We start from the raw sequence: 18,274 nt of genomic DNA, 5'->3' as shown, positions 1-18,274 counted from the left end.
CCAGTGCTGGCGCTTTCGAAAGCTGGATGCCAGGCGGCGCCACACCCATCATGTCAGACTCTCTGGTGTCAGTGTTGGTTTTTTTAAAGCATGCCAGGTGGTTCCAATGTGCCACCAGGACAGAAACACTTCTATGCTCCTCACACTGCTGGCTCCTGTTGCTTTCCTGGGACCCGAGGGGAGGAGTGCCAAATCGGTCTCGGTTGTACAAACAACGGCGAGCCTGCTCCCAGTTCCTCCCCTTGAGGGGAACTGACTCAGTCACCCACGGGGGGCCCCCGTGGGGTGGGAGGTGTTTGCTAATTTCCCGTCGCCTCTCATGGGGCTGCAGCCAGGAGTCTCCCCGCAAGGAGGCTGTGGAAGCTGCCTGAAGACTGGACCGAAGAGTGAGGCTGCCACCTAATGGAGGAATTGGCCAGAATCTCCCACGTGCTGAGTGACGTTTTATTTGAGCCTCACAACAACCCTGTGAGGTAGGTGCAGAGCCCCGAGGCACAGAAAGATGAGGCCTGTGCTCAAGGCCCTAGGGCGGGGCCGTGTGTGGACCTGAGGTGCGCACTGTTTACCCCACATCAGGCCCCGCCCTCCTCCCCCCACATTCTCACACACACATTTGCCACAGGCAACGACTGGTTCAAGAGGAACGGGTCCCCTGGGCTGGGCTGCCTGCCTCTCTGCAGATGTCTAAACTTTCCCTCAACTTCCAGGCAGGGCCTGGGAGGACAGATTCCCTCCATGCTAGGCCATCATGGCTTCCCATGGAAATTAACAAACTACCATGTCCTACTACAGGTCCAACATCACAGTAGGAAACAGCTTCCTCTGGTCTCCACCGCGGTCCCCTTCCCCCCACCCAGACTGTGGTCAATAAACATGGGCCTGGTGCACACTCAGGCAGAGGCTCCCGCACACTGCAGCAGGTGGAGGCAGGTGCGGCCGTCCCTGACTCCAGCACGTGAACATTGTGGACAGTCCACGTCAGCCCTCATTTTGCCTCACTTTCTCTGATCCTGAAGACAGCCCTGGGTGCTGAGCCATGCTGAGTCCTTCAGACCTGGCTGAGGGTTCTCGGGGGTCTTGGAGAAGCTGCCTTCTCTCCCCCTCTGTGGGGAAACCCTTCCTCTGGTTGCAAATGGAGTGAAGAAGAATTCCTGCACAGACACAAGGACAAGGGAAGAGAGGACGGAGGAGAGCGTTGATGTTTAGAGACCTAGACATGTGTCAGGCAGCCCCTCATCTCATCAACAGGATGTAATTTCCCCATTTTGTACATAAAGCAACTGAGGCACACAAACAGCCAGCAAATGGGATTAGAGGGCATCAAATCCCACCTGCATGATTAGAGGGAGAGAGGAAAGGGAAAGGGGAGTAGGCTCACCTGCAGCCACAGAGACATTCAAGGACTCAAGTCCAGGAGGCAGCTGGCGCCGGGGCAGGATGGTGAGGAGAAGCTGGCAGGAGGCCTGCACCTCCTGGGACAGACCTGAGCCCTCATTCCCTGCAGGGCATGGGGCCGAGGGTTAGGGTTGCCCAGCTGGACACCCAATTGCTCGGGAAATGTAATCTGGGCACAAACGCAGGGACATCCACCTACCCAGCACAAGGAGAGTAGGCCGATCCCAGAGGAACTCCAAGCAACTCGTGATGGGGATCTCGGAGGACTGGGGATCCTCTGCGCTTGGGCAGCCCACCGTGCCGGCCACGAGCCAGCCCTGCTGGGCTTTGGTCTGGAAGGGGGAAGAAGATATGTTCTAATTCTTTCTTTATTTTAATTTTGAGATAGGGTCTTACTCTCGCTCAGGCTGGAGTGCAGTGGCACGATCACAGCTCACCACAGCCTCAACCTCCTGGGTTCTGGTGATCCTCCCACCTCAGCCTCCCAAGTAGCTGGGACTACAGGCACTCGCCATCCCACCCGGCATTTTTTTTCGAGACGGGGTTTCGCCATGTTGCCCAGGTTGGTCTGGAACTCCTGGCTTCAAGCGATCCTCCCGCCTTGGCCTCCCAGAGTGCTAGGATTACAGGCATCAGCCACCATGCCTGCCTCTCCTATTCTAATTCATCAAATCTTCATCAGAGGCCATACGCGGTGGCTCAAGCCTATAATTCCAGCACTTTGGGAGGCTGAAGCAGGCAGATTACCTGAGGTCAGGAGTTCAAGACTAGCCTGGCCCAGGCATGGTGGCTCACGCCTATAATCCCAGCACTTTGGGAGGCCAAGGCAGGGGGATCACCTGAGGTTGGGAGTTTGACACCAGCCTGAACAACATGGAGAAACCCTGTGTCTACTAAAAATACAAAATTAGCCGGGCGTGGTGGCACATAGCTATAATCCCAGCTACTCAGGAGGCTGAGGCAGGAGAATCGCTTGAACTTGGGAGGCAGAGGCTGCAGTCAGCTGAGATTGCGCCATTGTACTCCAGTCTGGGCAACAAGAGGGAAACTCCATCTCAAAAAAAAAAAAACAAAAAACAAAACAAAAAAACCCAGGCGCAGTAGCTTACGCCTGTAATCCCAGCAGGGACTACAGTGCCTGTAGTCCCCAGCTACTTGGGAGGCTGAGGTGGGAGGATCACCAGAACCCAGGAGGTTGAGGCTGCGGTGAGCTGTGATCATACTTTGGGAGGCCGAGGCGGGTGGATCACCTGAGGTCAGGAGTTTGAGACCACCCTGGCTAACATGGTGAAACCCCGTCTCTACTAAAAACACACAAAAAATTAGCTGGGTGTGGTGGCAAATGCCTGTAGTCCCAGCTACTCGGGAGCCTGAGGGAGGAGAATCGCTTGAACCCGGGAGGCGGAGGTTGCAGTGAGCTGAGATCATGCCACTGCCTCCAGCCTGGGCAACAGAGTGAGACTCCACTCCGTCTCAGAAAAAAAAAAAACCTGAGCAACATGGTGAAACTCTGTGTCTACTAAAAATACAAAAATCAGCCTGGCCTGGTGGTGGGTACCTGTAATCCCAGCTACTCAGGAGACACGAGAATCTCTTGAGGCCAGGAGGTGGACGTTGCAGCGAGCTGAGATTGCGCCACTGCACTCCTGCTTGGGTGACAGAGTGAGACCCCCATCTCAAAAAAAAAAAAAAAAAAATCTCCAACAGAGCCCTGGCCAAGGAGGAGCCCAGCCTTGCCTATACATTCATTTATTTGCTGATCCAGTCAATTAGTCAATAGTTATTAAGCACCTAGCATGGGCTCTGTTCTAGGCACTGGGGACAGGGCACTGAACAAAACAAAACAGACCAAAATCCCAGCCTTGTGGAAGGGCAGGTGGGGATGGACTCACTGAGGTGACATTTGAGTGCAGACCTGAAGGAGGAGGAGGAAGAGGAGCACCGTGCAGACATCTGGGGCAAAAACACTCTAGGCAGAGAGATCAGCAAGCACAGAGGCAGGTGTCTCCCTGGCATGTTTGAGAACAGTAAGGTGGCCAGTGGGAAGAGAGGCGTCAAGACAGAAGAGGGAACAAGAGCCACATGAGGTAGGGTCTCCGGGGCTACTGCAAGGACTCTGGCTTTGAATCTGAGCGGTACAGAGGCTTTGAAAGGTTTTCAGCAGAGAAGTAACATGGTCTGACTTCAACAGAATCACTCTGCCTGCTGTGCTGAGAGCCAAGAGCAGAAGCAAGGAGGCCAGGTGGGAAGTTCCTGCAATAACGGCCAACAGATGATGGTGACTTGCTTGGGCCAGAGTGGTAGCAGTGGAAACAGGGAGAAATGGTGATAATACGGAAATAACTTCAGTTAAGGATGATGCCAAGGTTTTTGACCTAAACAACCAAAGGGCTGGAGTTGCTACAGAAGGAACAAGTGCTCAGTTTTAGCAATGTTAGGTTTGAAATGCCCACCTGACAGCAAAACTACAACAGTAACAACAACTGTGGAGTAGGCAACTAGATGAGTGAATCTGGAATTCAGAACCAAGGTCCAGGCTAGAGTATACACTTGGGCGGGAATTTGAATTCAGATAGTATTTAAAGCCATGAGACTAGATGAGACCAACAAGAAATGAACGTATACGGAAAAGAGATCCAGGACCAGGTGAGGTGGCTCACGCCTCTAATCCCAGCATTTTGGGAGGCTAAGGCAGGAGGACTTCTTGAAGCCAGGAGTTTGAGACCAGCCTGGGCAACAAAGTAAGACCTCATCTCTACAAAAAAAAAAAAAGAAAAAAGAAAGAAAAAAATTAGGTGCGATGGTATGCACCTGTATCTCCAACTACTCAGGAGGCTGAGGTGGGAGGATGGCTTGAGCCCAGGAATTCGGAGGCTGTACTGAGCTGTGATTGTGCCACTGCACTCCAGGCTGGGCAACACAACAAGACCCCATCTCTCTCTCTCTCTTTTTTTTTTTTTTTTTGAGATAGAGTTTCACTCTTATTGCCCAGGCTGGAGTGCAATGGTGCGATCTCGGCTCACTGCAACCTCTGCCACCTGGATTCAAGCAATTCTCCTGCCTCAGCCTCCCGAGTAGCTGGGATTACAAGTGCCCGCCACCATGCCCAGGTAATTTTTGTATTTTTAGTAGAGACAGGGTTTCACCATGTTGGCCAGGCTGGTCTCGAACTCCTGACCTCAGGTGATCCACCTGCCTCAGCCTCCCAAAGTTCTAGGATTACAGGCGTGAGCCACCATGCCTGGCCAAGACCCCATCTCTTAACAACAACCGCTCCTGGCCAAGACCTCATCTCTTTTTTTTTTTTTTTGACATGGAGTCTTACTCCGTCACTCAGGCTGGAGTGCAGTGGCATGATCTCGGCTCACTACAACTTCCACCTCCTGGGTTCAAGCAATTCTTCTGCCTCCGCCTCCCAAGTAGCTGGGACTACAGGCACGAACCACCACACCCAGCTAATTTTTTTGTGTGTTTTTAGTAGAGACGGGGTTTCACCGTGTTAGCCAGGATGGTCTTGATCTCCTGACCTCATGATCTGCCTGCCTCAGCCTCCCAAAGTGTTGGGATTACATGTGTGAGCCATCGCGCCCGGCTGACCCCATCTCTTAACAACAACAACAGAAGAGATCCTAGGACTAAAATCTGGGAAATGCTAATGCTCGGATGTCAGGGAGTTGAGGAAGAACCACTAAAAATGTCTCTCAGACAGGACATGGTGAAGCAGAAGGAAAGCAGGTAAAGTGTTTCAAGGAGGAAGGAGTGGTCAACTGTGCCAGCTGCTACAGATGGGTCAAGTCAGAAAAGAATTGAGAACAGACCCTGGAATGCAGCAACATGGAGGCCACTGGTGACCTTGACGAAGCCTTTGATTCAGTGTGAGAGGAAGAGCTGACTGGTGTGAGATCAAGAGCGTGAGAAGGGAAGTTTGCTTGCATGCTGAAAAGAGTGTAAGAGAAAAGTGGATGCTGCAGGAAGAGGAGGAAAATTGCTAGAGCAGTGTCTCTGAGTATGCAGGAAGGGATGGGGCCCCAGCACAGGCCCCTGCTTGGGGCACCTCCAGCTCTTCCACAGCAACAGGTGGACGACACTCTCCAGGCCAGATGCTGATGACAGTAGGGAGATGTGATGACTGGAGCTTAAGTGGATGTTCTGCAGTGTTTCTGTGTTTTCAGAAGCTACCTGTTCAGGGGCTGGAAGTGATGAGTGGGAACCTCATCTCCTATCAGGCTTGGAGAAAGGGGCTCTCTACAAAAAAGTGAAGCCAAAAAATGCTTCCAGATATGTGCTGTTCAATATAGTAGCCACTAGCTATATGTGGCTATTAAGCAATTGAAAGGTAGCTAATTCAAATTGAGGTGTGTTGTATGTAAAACATTTTTTAAAGGAATGTAAAATATTTCATTAATAATATTTTTTAAAGGCCAGGTGCAGTGGCTCACGCCTGTAATCCCAGCACTTTGGGAGGCTGAGGCGAGTGGATCGCTTGAGGTCACGAGTTCAAGAACAGCCGGACCAACATAGTGAAACCCCATCTAAATACAAAAAAAAAAAAATTTAGCTGGGCATGGTGTGTGCCTATAATCCCAGCTACTTGGAAGGCTGAAGCAGGAGAATCGCTTGAACCCAGGAGGCAGAGATTGCAGTGAGCCAAGATTGCACCACTGCACTCCAGCTTGGGCAATAAGAGCGAAATTCTCTCAAAAAATTAATAATATTAATAATAATTAAAATGATTACATGTTAAATTGATATTATTTTGGATATACTGGATACAATTTATTTAAAATGTCATCTCTTTACTTTTCAATGTGGCTACTAGAAAAGCTAAAACTACCTGTTTCTCACACCATATGTTTATTGGACAGCATTGTTCTAGACAGAGCTCTCCCCCTTCTTAAGAGGGAAATTTCTCACCGTGCAGTTGGGGTGGGGGTTGGGAGGGGTATGGGCAGAGGGGATTCCATATGCAGAGCAATACTGCCCCCTTATGTCCAGCGAGGGAAGCACAGCTGAAGACAAACGGATGGGAGAGGGGTTTCCAAGGTTTGTCTCTTGCTAGATATTAATGGCATACAGATCTCCTTGTTCAAACATCCTTTCAAGCTGTGCCCTATTCGAGGAACTCAGGTCTCCTGTCCACCAGCTCCCCACAGCTGAACAAAATGCATTTACTGAAGCCCGACCTGGTAGGCAAGTAGACACTGAGGCTGACTTACAGAAGAGGGAAAGTGATGCATACCTGGGGAAGGGGTGCCGGAAAGGGTACGACGCTAGGAAGAATTCAGATAATGCTCCATTTGCCGTTTTAAAAACTCCAGGACCCTTCCATCCCCAGAGGGGTTTATAAGGCCAAAGGAAGCGGTGCCAACATGCCCCTTTCTCTCCCTCGCCAGGGGCTAGCTTCGTCCCCTTGAAACGGCTGAGCTGGGCTCATATCTGTTCCTTCCCCTCTTGCCCCTCATTACCTGTAAAAATCCGGTGAGGTCATCAGTGGAGAACACGTCCATCACCTCCATAGCCCCCGCGCTGGACTTGCTGACTACTGGAGTGAGCGGGCAGCTGCAAGGTTTCCCCGTTCCCCGCATTAGGCTGGGCCATCTCAAGCCCGGCTCCCCACCCTCCTAGGGCTCCCAAGGGCTAGGGGGGTGAGAGTTCTAGGACAGGTAAGTCTGGCTAAGGGATCACCCAAGGGCCAAGGTGCTTAGGAACTCGGCTGCGTCTCCAAGTTGGGGCACATAGAGAATGAAGGACGTCCGTGCCTGTTTCTCCGGCTGGTGATGACCTTATCCACTCCGAGGAAGTGTGCGGAACGCAGCACAGCCCCAAAATTCCGGGGATCCTGGATCCCATCGAGGACGAGCCACAACTGCTGGGGGTCGTCGCCTGGACTCGCCTCCCCGGCCTCTCTCCAAGGCCGGGGCCGCAGCGGGCTCACCTCCATGCAGACACCCTGGTGGACCTGGTAGCGGCACATTGTGTCCAGCTTCTGCCGTCTGGGCCGCAGAACTGGAATGTCCCGCGCCTCGGCCATCCGGAGCAGCTCGGCCCGCTTCCCCTGCAGCCCAGCTTTACCCGCCTGGAGCAGGAGCCGGGCCACGGAGCGGCGGGCGGCCTGCAGAGCCAGGAGACACGGGGACAGGCCAAACAGAAGCTCCAGCCGAGAGGTCGGCACCAGGTCATCCAGCAGCAAGCGGCTTAGCTCCTCCCCACCAGGCCGCTCCCCACGCCGCGCTGCATGGGAGAAATGACGGGTGACGAGGCGACCCCAGGTCGCGCCCCGGACCGTCGAGAGCAATGCCATGGCGCAGCTCCCGCCAGGGACTCGATGCCCCTTGCTGCGTCCCCGGGAGCGGTAACCCGCGCCGCAGTTCGCTCCCAGGCTCCCAACACCGAGGTGAAGGGTACTCGACAGCTGTCTCCGCCGAGCTCTCTCGGACAGGAACAGCCCGGATTACCCACAACTGGACTACCGAGCTACGACCACCCCCTCCCAGGCTCCCACGTGGGTTCCTTCGCTTCCGGGTTCGGGAACCCGCCCCTCCCCGGCCCCTTCCTGACGGCGTTTTGCGCATGCGCGGCTGCCAGGCTGTCCCCACAGCGCCTCCCGCAGGGCTAGAGGAGCGGCGAGCTGAGCTGGCCGTTCTACCGGCTGTGTCCTACGTTCCTCGAGGTCCCAGGAGGCCGGGGACCGCATTCACCCACGCACCAGTGAAGGGCCCTGTAAGGAGATGGGTTGGCCTTCGTGGTCAACCAATTCAGTCTTGTTGCCTCCCTCCCCACATCCCGGCGCTGGTGATTTTTCCCAGAACTTCTCCTCACTAGCCCATCACCAGCCAGCAGGAGGACCCCAACAGTCACTTCCTATCCCGGGCCGGTGATTCTCTGCCTAAGTGACTCTGAGCCTGTCATGTGCCTGCTGACAAGCCCACTAACGCCCCCGTCCCACAGGTAATGGCGAGACTCTTTTGCTCAGCACTCAGCCCCCCAGCGATCCAGGAAGGCAGGAAGGAGCTGCCTCTTCAGCCCCATCTTGCTCATGTGCTTAAGTTCTGTGCCGTTCGCACAGCACTGCATGCTCTTCCAGGCCTCTCAGCCTTGCACATTTTCAAGGCCCAAACAAACCCATTCCTGCTACCTAAGGTAATCCATACTCCCATGAGTGAGGCCCCCAATCCACCCACCTGCAACCTACCTGGAAGAAATTCTGAGACACAAGCACCCCTGATCACAGAGAAGGGGAAAGAATGGAAAGACACTCCTGAAGCCAAGGCAGATTGGTTGCGATTTTTCTTTTTTAATGATCACCATGAAATCCACCGGGCCAGGCCCTGGTGTTCTGCTGCCATAGTCAGAGTGGAGGGATGACCCCACGAGAGGACAAGAAGCCAAGACTGGGCTGGGGAGCCGAGAAGGAGAAAGATAAGGGGGAGAGGGTGCAGTGGGGCAGGCAGAGGAGGAAGTCTGGAGCCCTGGATAACCACACAGACATAAGGTGAGGGCCTCCCTCTGCCACCCCAGCCCTGAGCCACAAACGTTGAGGTGCAAGAAGATGGGGGGGATTTTGGCCACAACTCCTTTCCCATGTCAAAGGGAAGAGACTGAGAGCAGACAAAGGCCAAGGTGCCCGGGGCACAAGAACAAGTTAACAAGTAAAACGATTAGGGACACCACCTCCTTTCCCCAGCCCATTTTTCACATTTACAACCGAACAATTTGACAAGATGATATAAAAATCTCAAATTTTCTAGCCCCTGGTCGGGGTGTGGACAGGAAGTGGTATCTAGTGATCCAGAAATCAACACCTAAAATCCAGAGGCAGGAGGCAAGCCATGAAGGGTGGGGAGGGAAGGAGGAGCTCCCACAGTCACTAGGTCACCTGCTCCGTGGGCCTCATCTGGATGTCTCCAATCTGTGGAAGGCACAAGGCATGAGGCAGCTGTGACACTCTCCTCTGGCCCTGCAGGGCTCCCTGCTCCCCTCCTCTGGGGCTGGTTGGGTTCCTCCAGTGAGTAGACAGTCAGGGCCAGACTCACCTGGATGTGTGCGGGGGTGCTGAGGACGTAGATAACAGCCTCGGCCACATCCTCGGGTTTCAGACACTGAGAGCATCAGGGGAATGGGTTGAGACAAGGACAGAATGGACTCAAATTCCCTCCCACCACTGAGCTCCTCTGCGGCATCCACACATCCACCCCAACCCTCCAGGAGGAGCCACAAAGGCTGGAAGGGTGGAGTCTGAAGGCCGAGCTTCCCTCTGCCTTCATTCAGGGAGTCAGTGGCTTCACCAGGCCCAGAGGGAGGCCCCACCTTCATTTGCTCATAGGCGGCAGCTGCCTTCTCAGGGTCCTTGTCGTGGAGTTTGAAGGCGAATTGTGTCTCCACCACACCTGGAGAGATGCACTGGGCCAACAGAGAGGGCCTTCTCAGGGGCTGAGCTTTGCCAGGCCTTGGGGAGGTCGAGGGGAGAGGATGGAGGCCACAGAACCCCAGCTTCACAGTGATGGCTTCCCGACATCCGGCAGCCGCCTCCTCCCTCTGAAGCTGCCACTGGCAGTGACCACAATGATACCTACCATCTACAGAGCCTTTCCTATATGTCAGGTAAACGTTTTACAAAAAAGTGTCCCTGAAAAGCTCATATCTCCTTTTCACATGTGAGAAGGCCGAGGCTTAGGGAGGTTCAGTGACTCGCTCACGATCATGCAGCCTTCAAGAGAAGAGCCTGGAGTCCCGGTTTCCAGCCACTGTGCACCTGGTTTCCCACAGTCCCTTGCTTTCCCTCAGGTCAGCCCCCTCCCAGCTCAAAGTCTAAGTCTGGTCGTTGGCTCCTGGATCAGTGAAATGAGGAAATGAAGGGCTGCATAGGGCCATGCCGGGAGCAGCAGCACCCAGTTCTGTGCCCAGTCCACTCCCAGGAGCTCTAAGTGGCACATTCTGAACATGGGCTTCCTGAACAGTGTGTGCGGGTGGGGAGGGCCTGCGCCACCCTGTCCCCACCAGGGCTAGGCCACAGCCTCACCGTGGCTCGGATGTGGGTCTGGGCCTCCCGAAGCTCTTGCCTCAGTCCCTCTGTCAGCGCAGTGACGGCATACTTGGTGGCACTATAGAAGTGGGTCACAGACAGGGGTAACACTCGGTGGCCAGACATGCTGGGTGGGGAGAGGAAGGGGAAAGAAGAGAGAATGAAGCTCCAGGGAGTCCAGTGGTGCCCCTGCCGTACCTGGTCAGCCCCACCACCCAGATGCCCATCGGGAAGACTTCTAAAGTGGACCTTTAGTGGCCATCCCACAGCTCACTAATCTAATTTTGGTTATCCAAACAGCTTTGGAAAACCCTCCTTTTCCTGGAAGTCATCCCTAAGCTGACGACAGAATGCACTCTCCTGGTGGTGCACAATGTCAAAATTCTCTCCATCTAATCTGTATGTTCACTGATATGGTTTTATTGGGACATCTCAGGGCAGGCAGAGGCCATGTCCGCCCTCAGACTGAGGCTCCCCAGTGGCAGACACTGTACATAGTACTCTTTGTGCCATGAGGTGGGGTTCATCCCCAGGCCTGAGGAATAGAAGCACTTAGTCCCAGGAGAGGCCCCAGGCTTCAGCTGTAGAGGGAAGGGGCTGAGCTGCCCATTCCAGCCAACCAGGGGCTGGTACTTGACAACATTATTCTTTCCCTCACCATAATTGTGCCATTCAGGTATTAAATCCATATTTTCCCACCAAGGAAACTGAGGTCCAAAGAGGTCAGGTGAGCTGCAGCACATTACCCAGCCTGGTGGGTGAGTGGTACCCATTGGCCACCTGTCCTCACCTATTGATGTTAATGATGTGACCATCGTCCACATTCCGCTCCTTCATGGACTGGTAGGCTTCCCGTGTGCAGATGCTAAGGGCCAGCACGTTCACCTGCAGGCCAGGGAGGGCAATGAGGTGTCTCCACTCCAGCCCAGCTGAGCAAGTGATGGAGCCACAGAATGCTAGTGGGGAAGGGGGCAGTGTGGCATTCCAAAACAGTGTCCACGTCCTCCTGGAGACCAGCCACAGGCACAGGGCATCTTGTCTTCTACACGAGATGCCCCTCTCCCTAAAGCTGCAACCCCCAGTTGATAGCAGAGGTAGCTCCTCACCTGGCTGACCCCCCAAGTTCCTGCAAACAAGAATGGAAACCCTTCAAACCCACTCCTGACCCAGGAGACTCTGTCTTGGCCATCTCCTCTATGAACAGTAGCACAGACCCTCTAATTCCATAGGGAATCATTTCCATTTCTTCCCCCAAATACCCTACTCTTCTCTTCTCTGTGACAGTCTCTGGCCCTGCTCCCTCCTAAACTGCTCAAAATCCTTACCAAAATGGCTTACGAATCTCTCTCCTCCGGCACAGAGCCTAGCCTCTCCCTGCCTTCCTCAGCTACTCTCTGCTCCTTCCCCATCCCCTCCCTTGAGATGAGTGGAGAAGAGAAAGCCTGACCCTCCTTTCTATGCCTTCCTTTAACCTGGGTTCCATCTACTCTAGAGGGTCAGGTAACTTGCCACTCCTACTCCCTCTGGTAGAGGTGACCCCCACATCCCCACCCTTCAGGGAACAGAGGTCTGATGGTGTGTCTGCTGTAAAGCGCCAACACTGCCCCACCTGTTGGCCCCACTCATTAGCCTCACCCGGAGGACAAGCAGAGATAAAGCTTTTAGCAGGTCCTCAGGCCTCTCCTCTTAAGAAAAGAGGGAACCAGCAGGAGATTAGATGTTTCTCTTAATCAGGTGTCAGAGCCTGCCACGAGGAACAGAACACTTTTGGTGTGAACCTGCCTTGGTGTTCATGGCAGTAGGAAGAGATGGGTACTGGGACAGGGAGGTTTCCAGCTGTGTTTCTCATCTTCTTGGCAATGTGGGCTTGTGAGGCAGAGAACTCAGCCCCTGGCAGGTAGAGTAGGAAAAATAGATCCCCTGGGACGAGGTGAGTAAATCTCCCAGGTCTAGGGTATCAGGGGCAGGGAAAGAGAAGATGCCTTATAGGATGATCCTAATAGACTCAGATAATGTTCAAGCTGAAAGGATATTTAGGAATTTAATGTAAGTCCCTCATTTTACAGATGGGCGAGTTGAGGTCCAGGTTTAGAGACCCATGTGCTGTGGGTGAGGACCATGCCTCTGATCTCCAAGAAGGCTGAGAGGGCTTCATTTTCATGGCTTCATTTCCAGGCCCAAGCATCTATGAGGTGCTAAGTCTATTGTCAGCAGATGGGAAAGGATTGTGGGGAGAAAAGAACACCCCATTCACACACTGCTTTCAACTTCTCAGGATACTTTTATACTCTGCTATCACCCCATCATACCATCCAGAAGTTGAAAACCCACGTTCTGAAAGTTGGGTTTGGCCTGTGCATGGTTTCAAAACATTTTAAAAACCCTTCCAACATGTACTGGAAAGCTTCATTTATTTAATAACTATCTTTTGAGTGCTTATGGGATCAAGCCATACCAGAGAATAAAACAGATAAAAATCCTTGCCCTCATGGAGCTGACATTTTAGTGAACAGGAGTGGTGGTGGCGGGGGGAGCGGTGTCACATAAAATCAGACTCCCCACTTCTCTCAAAGAAATCATAAGATTAGCTGGGCGTGATGGCTCACACCTGTAATCCCAGCACTTTGGGAGACCAAGGCAGGCGGATCATGAGGTCAGGCGATACAGACCATCCTGGCCAACATGGTGAAACCCCATCTCTACTAAATACAAAAAAATTAGCTGGGCATGGTGGTGCACGCCTGTAGTCCCAGCTACTCAGGAGGCTGAGGCAGGAGAATAGCTTGAACCCAGAAGGCAGAGGTTGCAGTGAGCCAAGATCATGCCACTGTACTCCAGCCTGGTAACTACAGAGCAAGACTTCGTCTCAAAAAAAAAATAAAAAATCAAATCAGGCCACACTGGGCCCACACCACCATAGAGCAACTATGCAGGATTTGAGCAGTGGCTGTGTGCTTCCTCACACACCACAGACCCCTCCTAACCTCCCTCACTCCTTTATGTACCTACCTGGCCCCAGGGAACATTGGAGCCGTGACTCCAGATATTGATGATAGAGGTGTGTTCATCCCAATTAAATGTGACAAGACTGAAGCTCAAGGAAGGTAACCAACCTGCCTAAAGTCACATAGTTACTAGTGAGGCTAGGTAAGAATATCATCGCTTGTCTCTCTCTTCCTTTTCTTCCCATAACATCATGTTCCCAAGCACCCAGGCACAGGGCTGACAAGTGGGAAACATTCAACAGGCAGCAGTTCTCTCCCCTAACAATCTTCTAACACAAAGAAATCACTCTAGACTTTAAGAACTACCTCCAGGTCGGGCGTGATGTCTTATGCCTGTAATCCCAGCACTTTGGGAGGCCAAGATGGGCAGATCACCTGAGATCAGGAGTTTGAGACTAGCCTGGCCAACAAGGTGAAACCCCATCTCTACTAAAAATACAAAAAAATTAGATGGGCATTGATGGTGGGTGCCTGTAATTCCAGCTACTCAGGAGGCTCAAGCAGGAGAATCGTTTGAACCCGGGAAGCAGAAGTTGCAGTGAGCAGAGATCATGCCACTGCACTCCAGCCTGGGTGACAAAGCAAGACTCTATCTAAAAAAAAAAAAAAAAAAAAAAAAAACTACCTCCAGGGGCTCAAAGAAGAGAAGAGCTGATATGGCCATTCATCCACTCTCTATCCCTCTGGTAGGGCAAGAAGCCAAGAGAGAGTCAAGATGCCCCAGGTGGGAACCTGAAGCTCCCTCTTCCTAGATGTCCCATCCCCAGCAGCACTCTGGTTCACAAACCCCTGGTTCCCCTCTCTCCTCCCCACCCTCCACCTGGAAGATGGAGGCTTGGAGCTCTTACATTGAACATGTCCTTCCAACCGCTGGTGCTGCCTGAGAGCAGGGTGTCAGGCCGGGCCAAGCCAGCATTGTTGATGCAGATGTCTACACCGCTGTGCTGAGAACGGATAGCTGAGAACATGGAGAGGATGTCCTCTTCATTTGATAGGTCACATCTGTAGGGGATCAAAGTCCCGGGGTAGCCTGCACTCTTACATTCAGCAGCCAGCTCCTATGAAACCCAACAGGGGTCTGACTGGGGTGAGCAGCCTACTCCCACGGCTCCCCAGCCAGCCTCAGACCCCCATCCCCGTCACACTCATAAAACACGCTCCTTTGGCAGCTGACTTTCAGCCATGTAGATGTTGGACTGCCCATCCCCTGAGTCTGTCCTCTTTGGTCAAAGTCTAAGGGATGACAGTGCTCCCTGAGTGATGAAGGGAAAAGGCTGTGATCAATGGAGAAACCTCACTATAAACTCAAGTCCTGGCTGGGCGCGGTGGCTCATGCCTGTAATCCCAACACTTTGGAAGGCCAAGGCAGGTGGATCAGCTGAGGTCAGGAGTTTGAGACTAGCCTTGGCTAACTTGGTGAAACCCTATCTCTACTGAAAATACAAAAATTAGCTGGATGTGGTGGCTACTTGGGAGGCTGAGGCATGAGAATCACTTGAACCCAGGAGGCGGAGATTGCAGGAGTTGAGATCATGCCACTGCACTCCAGCCTGGGTGACAGAGCAAGACTGTGTCTCAAATAAATAAATAAATTAATTAATTAATTAATTCAAGTCCTGGGTGGAGCAGGGGCCAGGGACCTAGAGAATGGAGTGCTCTCTCTTTTCTGCCTCTTCGCCAACAGGAACACCTCTTCTGCCCATAGGTAATATGCGCCCCTCCACCACTTCATGCTTCTACACCAGTCCCGAGAGTCACTGGGCTGGTTAACCCAGCCTCTTCGCCTGCATTGTGTCAGCCAGTCCCTCATCTCTGAATTATTCCCCTCCCCTCGCAAACTGCAGCCAACTGGCTCAGAGTTCTCAGACATGCCTTTCAACCAAGCCCAGCTGCCAATCTTCTCTCCCTACCTAAAGGAGGGGTCAGAAAGTCAGGACAGATTCTTTCTCTCTGAGCCCTGGTGCACCACCCTCCCCTCTGAGGTTTCTCAGGAGACTATGAGGCAAGTCAGGTGGCAGGTGCCATTGAACACCCCCTGTGCATCTCCAGGCCCTCAGCATGCCAAGAAAGACCTGAGAAGGCAGAGCCACTGAGAGGCAGCCCAGGGTGAAGCTGACATTCAGAGGCATTAAGAAAATATGTTCTGTGGCCTTCTTTGGAAGCCAGTGACTGGGCAATTGAGACTTGTAAAGGTGACTGTGTAGATGTGGGCGAGGGGGAGGGGGCATGCGGTGCCCTAGAGGAAGGCCAGCTTGGCCAGCTGCCCTGGCCTGGAGCCCCTTCCTCCTCCCAAGCCGATCCAGGAATAAAGGACAGGATCGGGTGTCTTGGGACATTCTTTTCTGCTTTAACTTTCTGTGAGTTCAAAAGGTATAGTCCTCTGAGAATCAGAAACCCCCCTTCACCAGATTTTACCCACGTTTGATCACTTCAGGAAACAGGAGTTTTCTCTGTAGTAAGCTAGAACCCAAATTCTGCTTTAACATCAATGAATCAATCAATCAAAGCAGATTGTGGGCAAGGAAGACTGCAGCTCTCCCCTCCCCTGGCATGCATCTTCCCGCTTCCTCCTCTAGACTCAAAATTCCTGCCACAAGAAAACCAGAAGGGATGGGCTCAGAATGTATTTCTCCCTGTCACTGCCTTCCTGTTGCCCCACCTGTGCCACCTGATCTCCCTACCTCCCCTCAGTAATGATCTACAACATCATGTCACCCCCGCACAACAGGGGCATTCTCCTCTCAGACATGGAGTCACCCTGGGACTGAGTGATCAGCCTGGGGATCCCCTTGGGGCTCAGGCCCCCCGCCTTCCTGGCTAGCTTGCGGTAGGGGAGTAGGTGAGAAGGCAAGAGTGGCTTCAGAATTAGGGAATCCAGTTGTTTAATCCCTGGCCTGATCCTCTAGGCTCCAAGGCTGGGGCTGCGTCCTGAGCTCCTCAGAATAGGATAAAGGGAGGAAAAGAGTGGGGCAGTGATGGAGCCAGGTGACCTTGGGATTATCTGGGTTATAAAGCGTACCTTTGGTCAGCAGCAGGGGAGGGGACAGTCCTCCTTCCTGTATACCTTCTCCCTCTGCCCCCACCCAAGGCCTCCTTACCCTTTCCCTGCTTGAGGACTTTGAGCACGGTGGAGATAAAGCCCTGCAGCTAAGCACTAGCCCGACACTGAGAGTGAGCTTGCAGGGCACATCCAGGGAGAGCCTAGGACAGAAATTCCTCCCTGCTCCAAAATGGCTATCTTGATTTTTCTCTGAGCTCTGAGGGCTCCCAACCCCATGTCAAGAGAAGAGTAAGGAGTTCCAGGCTGCTTTATCCTCTCAAGGTTTCCACCCTATTTCACCCACTCTGTTCGCCCCAGGAGAGTGGAGGAAGGCCCACTAATGAATATTCCATTCATTCCTCATGCCACTGGGCATGAGTTACCTCCGAGGTGAGGGGGAGGGGCTGAGGCTCTTCAGTAAAGCTCCCACCCCAACCCCACCCTCAGTCCTGGCTCCTGCCCATCTGGTTGGCCAGCCACCTTGCCCTGCGTGGTGGGTGACTTCTGGGAATTAGAGGCACTTGGCCGCCGGGGGCAAGAAGGCCACATGGGCGAGACCACCACCCCCGACCTCCGGCTTCCCCCTTCTTCGGGCCAATACCCTGGGCAGACGCGAAAGGCGGGTGGGGAGATGCCGGGGTCGGAGATTCGGTAAATCGAGCAGGGGCTGTCAGGGGAAACGGCTCCTTCAAAGACGAGACTTAAGGGGAAGGGAGAAGCCTGCCTTAAGGGATCTGAGAGGCGCCCCCACTAGAGCAAAGGGCCCCGGCGTGGCGGGCAAGTGAACCCGACTCCGGGGAAACGACCCGCCCGCGGCGTCCCCGCCCTCGGCCCGGCCTCACCTCGATGTTGCCCACGGTGCGAGCGCAGCCCACCACCTTCAGTCCCTGCTGGACCAGGGCCCGGGCCACGGCCGCGCCGATGCCCCCCGAGGCCCCCGTCACCAGCGCCAGCCGGTCGCGCCACCGCTCCATGCCGGGCCTGGCCATGGGCCCGCGCCGCCCGTCCGCCTCGCTGGACTAGCCCGGCACGGGGGTCGAGTTGCTGACGCCCGGCCGTTCTCCTGCCGTCGCCGACGACCAGCTCGCGTCCTAGCCGCGCCCAGACCCGCCAGAGTCCCGGCCTGCCTCCGGCCGAGACTCCACCCTCAGGCCCCCAGCGATCCGCCGTATCCAGTCGGAGGCCGCCGCGGCCCGGCCGCCCCGCCCCCTGAGGGAAGTCCCCGCCCCTTCCGCCCCTCTGCCCCGCCCCGGCGTAGGGAAACCGGGCTGTGCGGGAGCTTCCTGGCAGCTGGCGGCGCCGCTTCCCCAGTGAGCGCTTCCCTTTGGGGTCAGGGAAACCGAGGTTTACCGGGGAGGCTCCTTCAGCCCCAAGGGCGCATACTGAAGCGTCCCGCTTAGTCTCCCTTCTCTACTCCTGAACCCTAATGCCAGGATGAGGAATTAAGGGCACTTAAGGTGACTCCAACACTCTTCCACACCCTCCCAAACCCGCCGGTGGCTGATGGGAAGGGATTCAGCCCAGAAAATGCCGAGTGTCTCCGCCATCAATGCTGGGTGACCTTGGGAAGGACTCATTCACCCTACCTGATCCCATGGCTTTACTAGCCACGGAGAACTGAAACACTCCAAAGTACATGTGTAGTGGTGGATTCTGTCCCTAAATGGCCCACTGTGTCTAACTGCCCTAGACCCCCACGCTTACCCCTACCCCACTGTAGCAAATGTATCATGATATACGCCAAAGATTAAAACAGTAACATTTGCTGGTGTAGCAGGCATTTTAAATATAGTAACTAATCTACACAACCGC

At 53.9% G+C, this 18,274-nt stretch overlaps 2 protein-coding genes across 2 annotated transcripts; both read right to left on the bottom strand.

The window, feature by feature from the left end:
• Positions 1-423: 423 nt before the first annotated feature.
• On the bottom strand, positions 424-7,932 carry MRM1 (mitochondrial rRNA methyltransferase 1). Its single transcript, XM_003278385.3, has 5 exons — positions 7,155-7,932; positions 6,861-6,954; positions 1,595-1,727; positions 1,379-1,498; positions 424-1,151 (listed from the first exon to the last, which is right to left on the bottom strand). Exons 1-5 carry the CDS (start codon positions 7,694-7,696, stop codon positions 979-981), a joined length of 1,062 nt encoding a protein of 353 aa, XP_003278433.1. The 5' UTR covers positions 7,697-7,932; the 3' UTR covers positions 424-978.
• A 737-nt stretch (positions 7,933-8,669) lies between these two features.
• DHRS11 (dehydrogenase/reductase 11) lies at positions 8,670-17,671 on the bottom strand. The gene is made up of 7 exons (XM_003278384.3): positions 17,305-17,671; positions 14,271-14,480; positions 11,208-11,302; positions 10,415-10,544; positions 9,703-9,795; positions 9,429-9,494; positions 8,670-9,304 (listed from the first exon to the last, which is right to left on the bottom strand). Exons 1-7 carry the CDS (start codon positions 17,449-17,451, stop codon positions 9,263-9,265), a joined length of 783 nt encoding a protein of 260 aa, XP_003278432.1. The 5' UTR covers positions 17,452-17,671; the 3' UTR covers positions 8,670-9,262.
• Between the last annotated feature and the right edge of the window lie 603 nt (positions 17,672-18,274).

This window comes from Nomascus leucogenys, unplaced genomic scaffold (assembly GCF_006542625.1).
Source record: "Nomascus leucogenys isolate Asia unplaced genomic scaffold, Asia_NLE_v1 Super-Scaffold_258, whole genome shotgun sequence".
NCBI lineage: Eukaryota > Metazoa > Chordata > Mammalia > Primates > Hylobatidae > Nomascus > Nomascus leucogenys.
The sequence above is the reverse complement of the archived record's forward strand: the minus strand, read 5'-3'. Positions and strand labels throughout refer to the sequence as shown.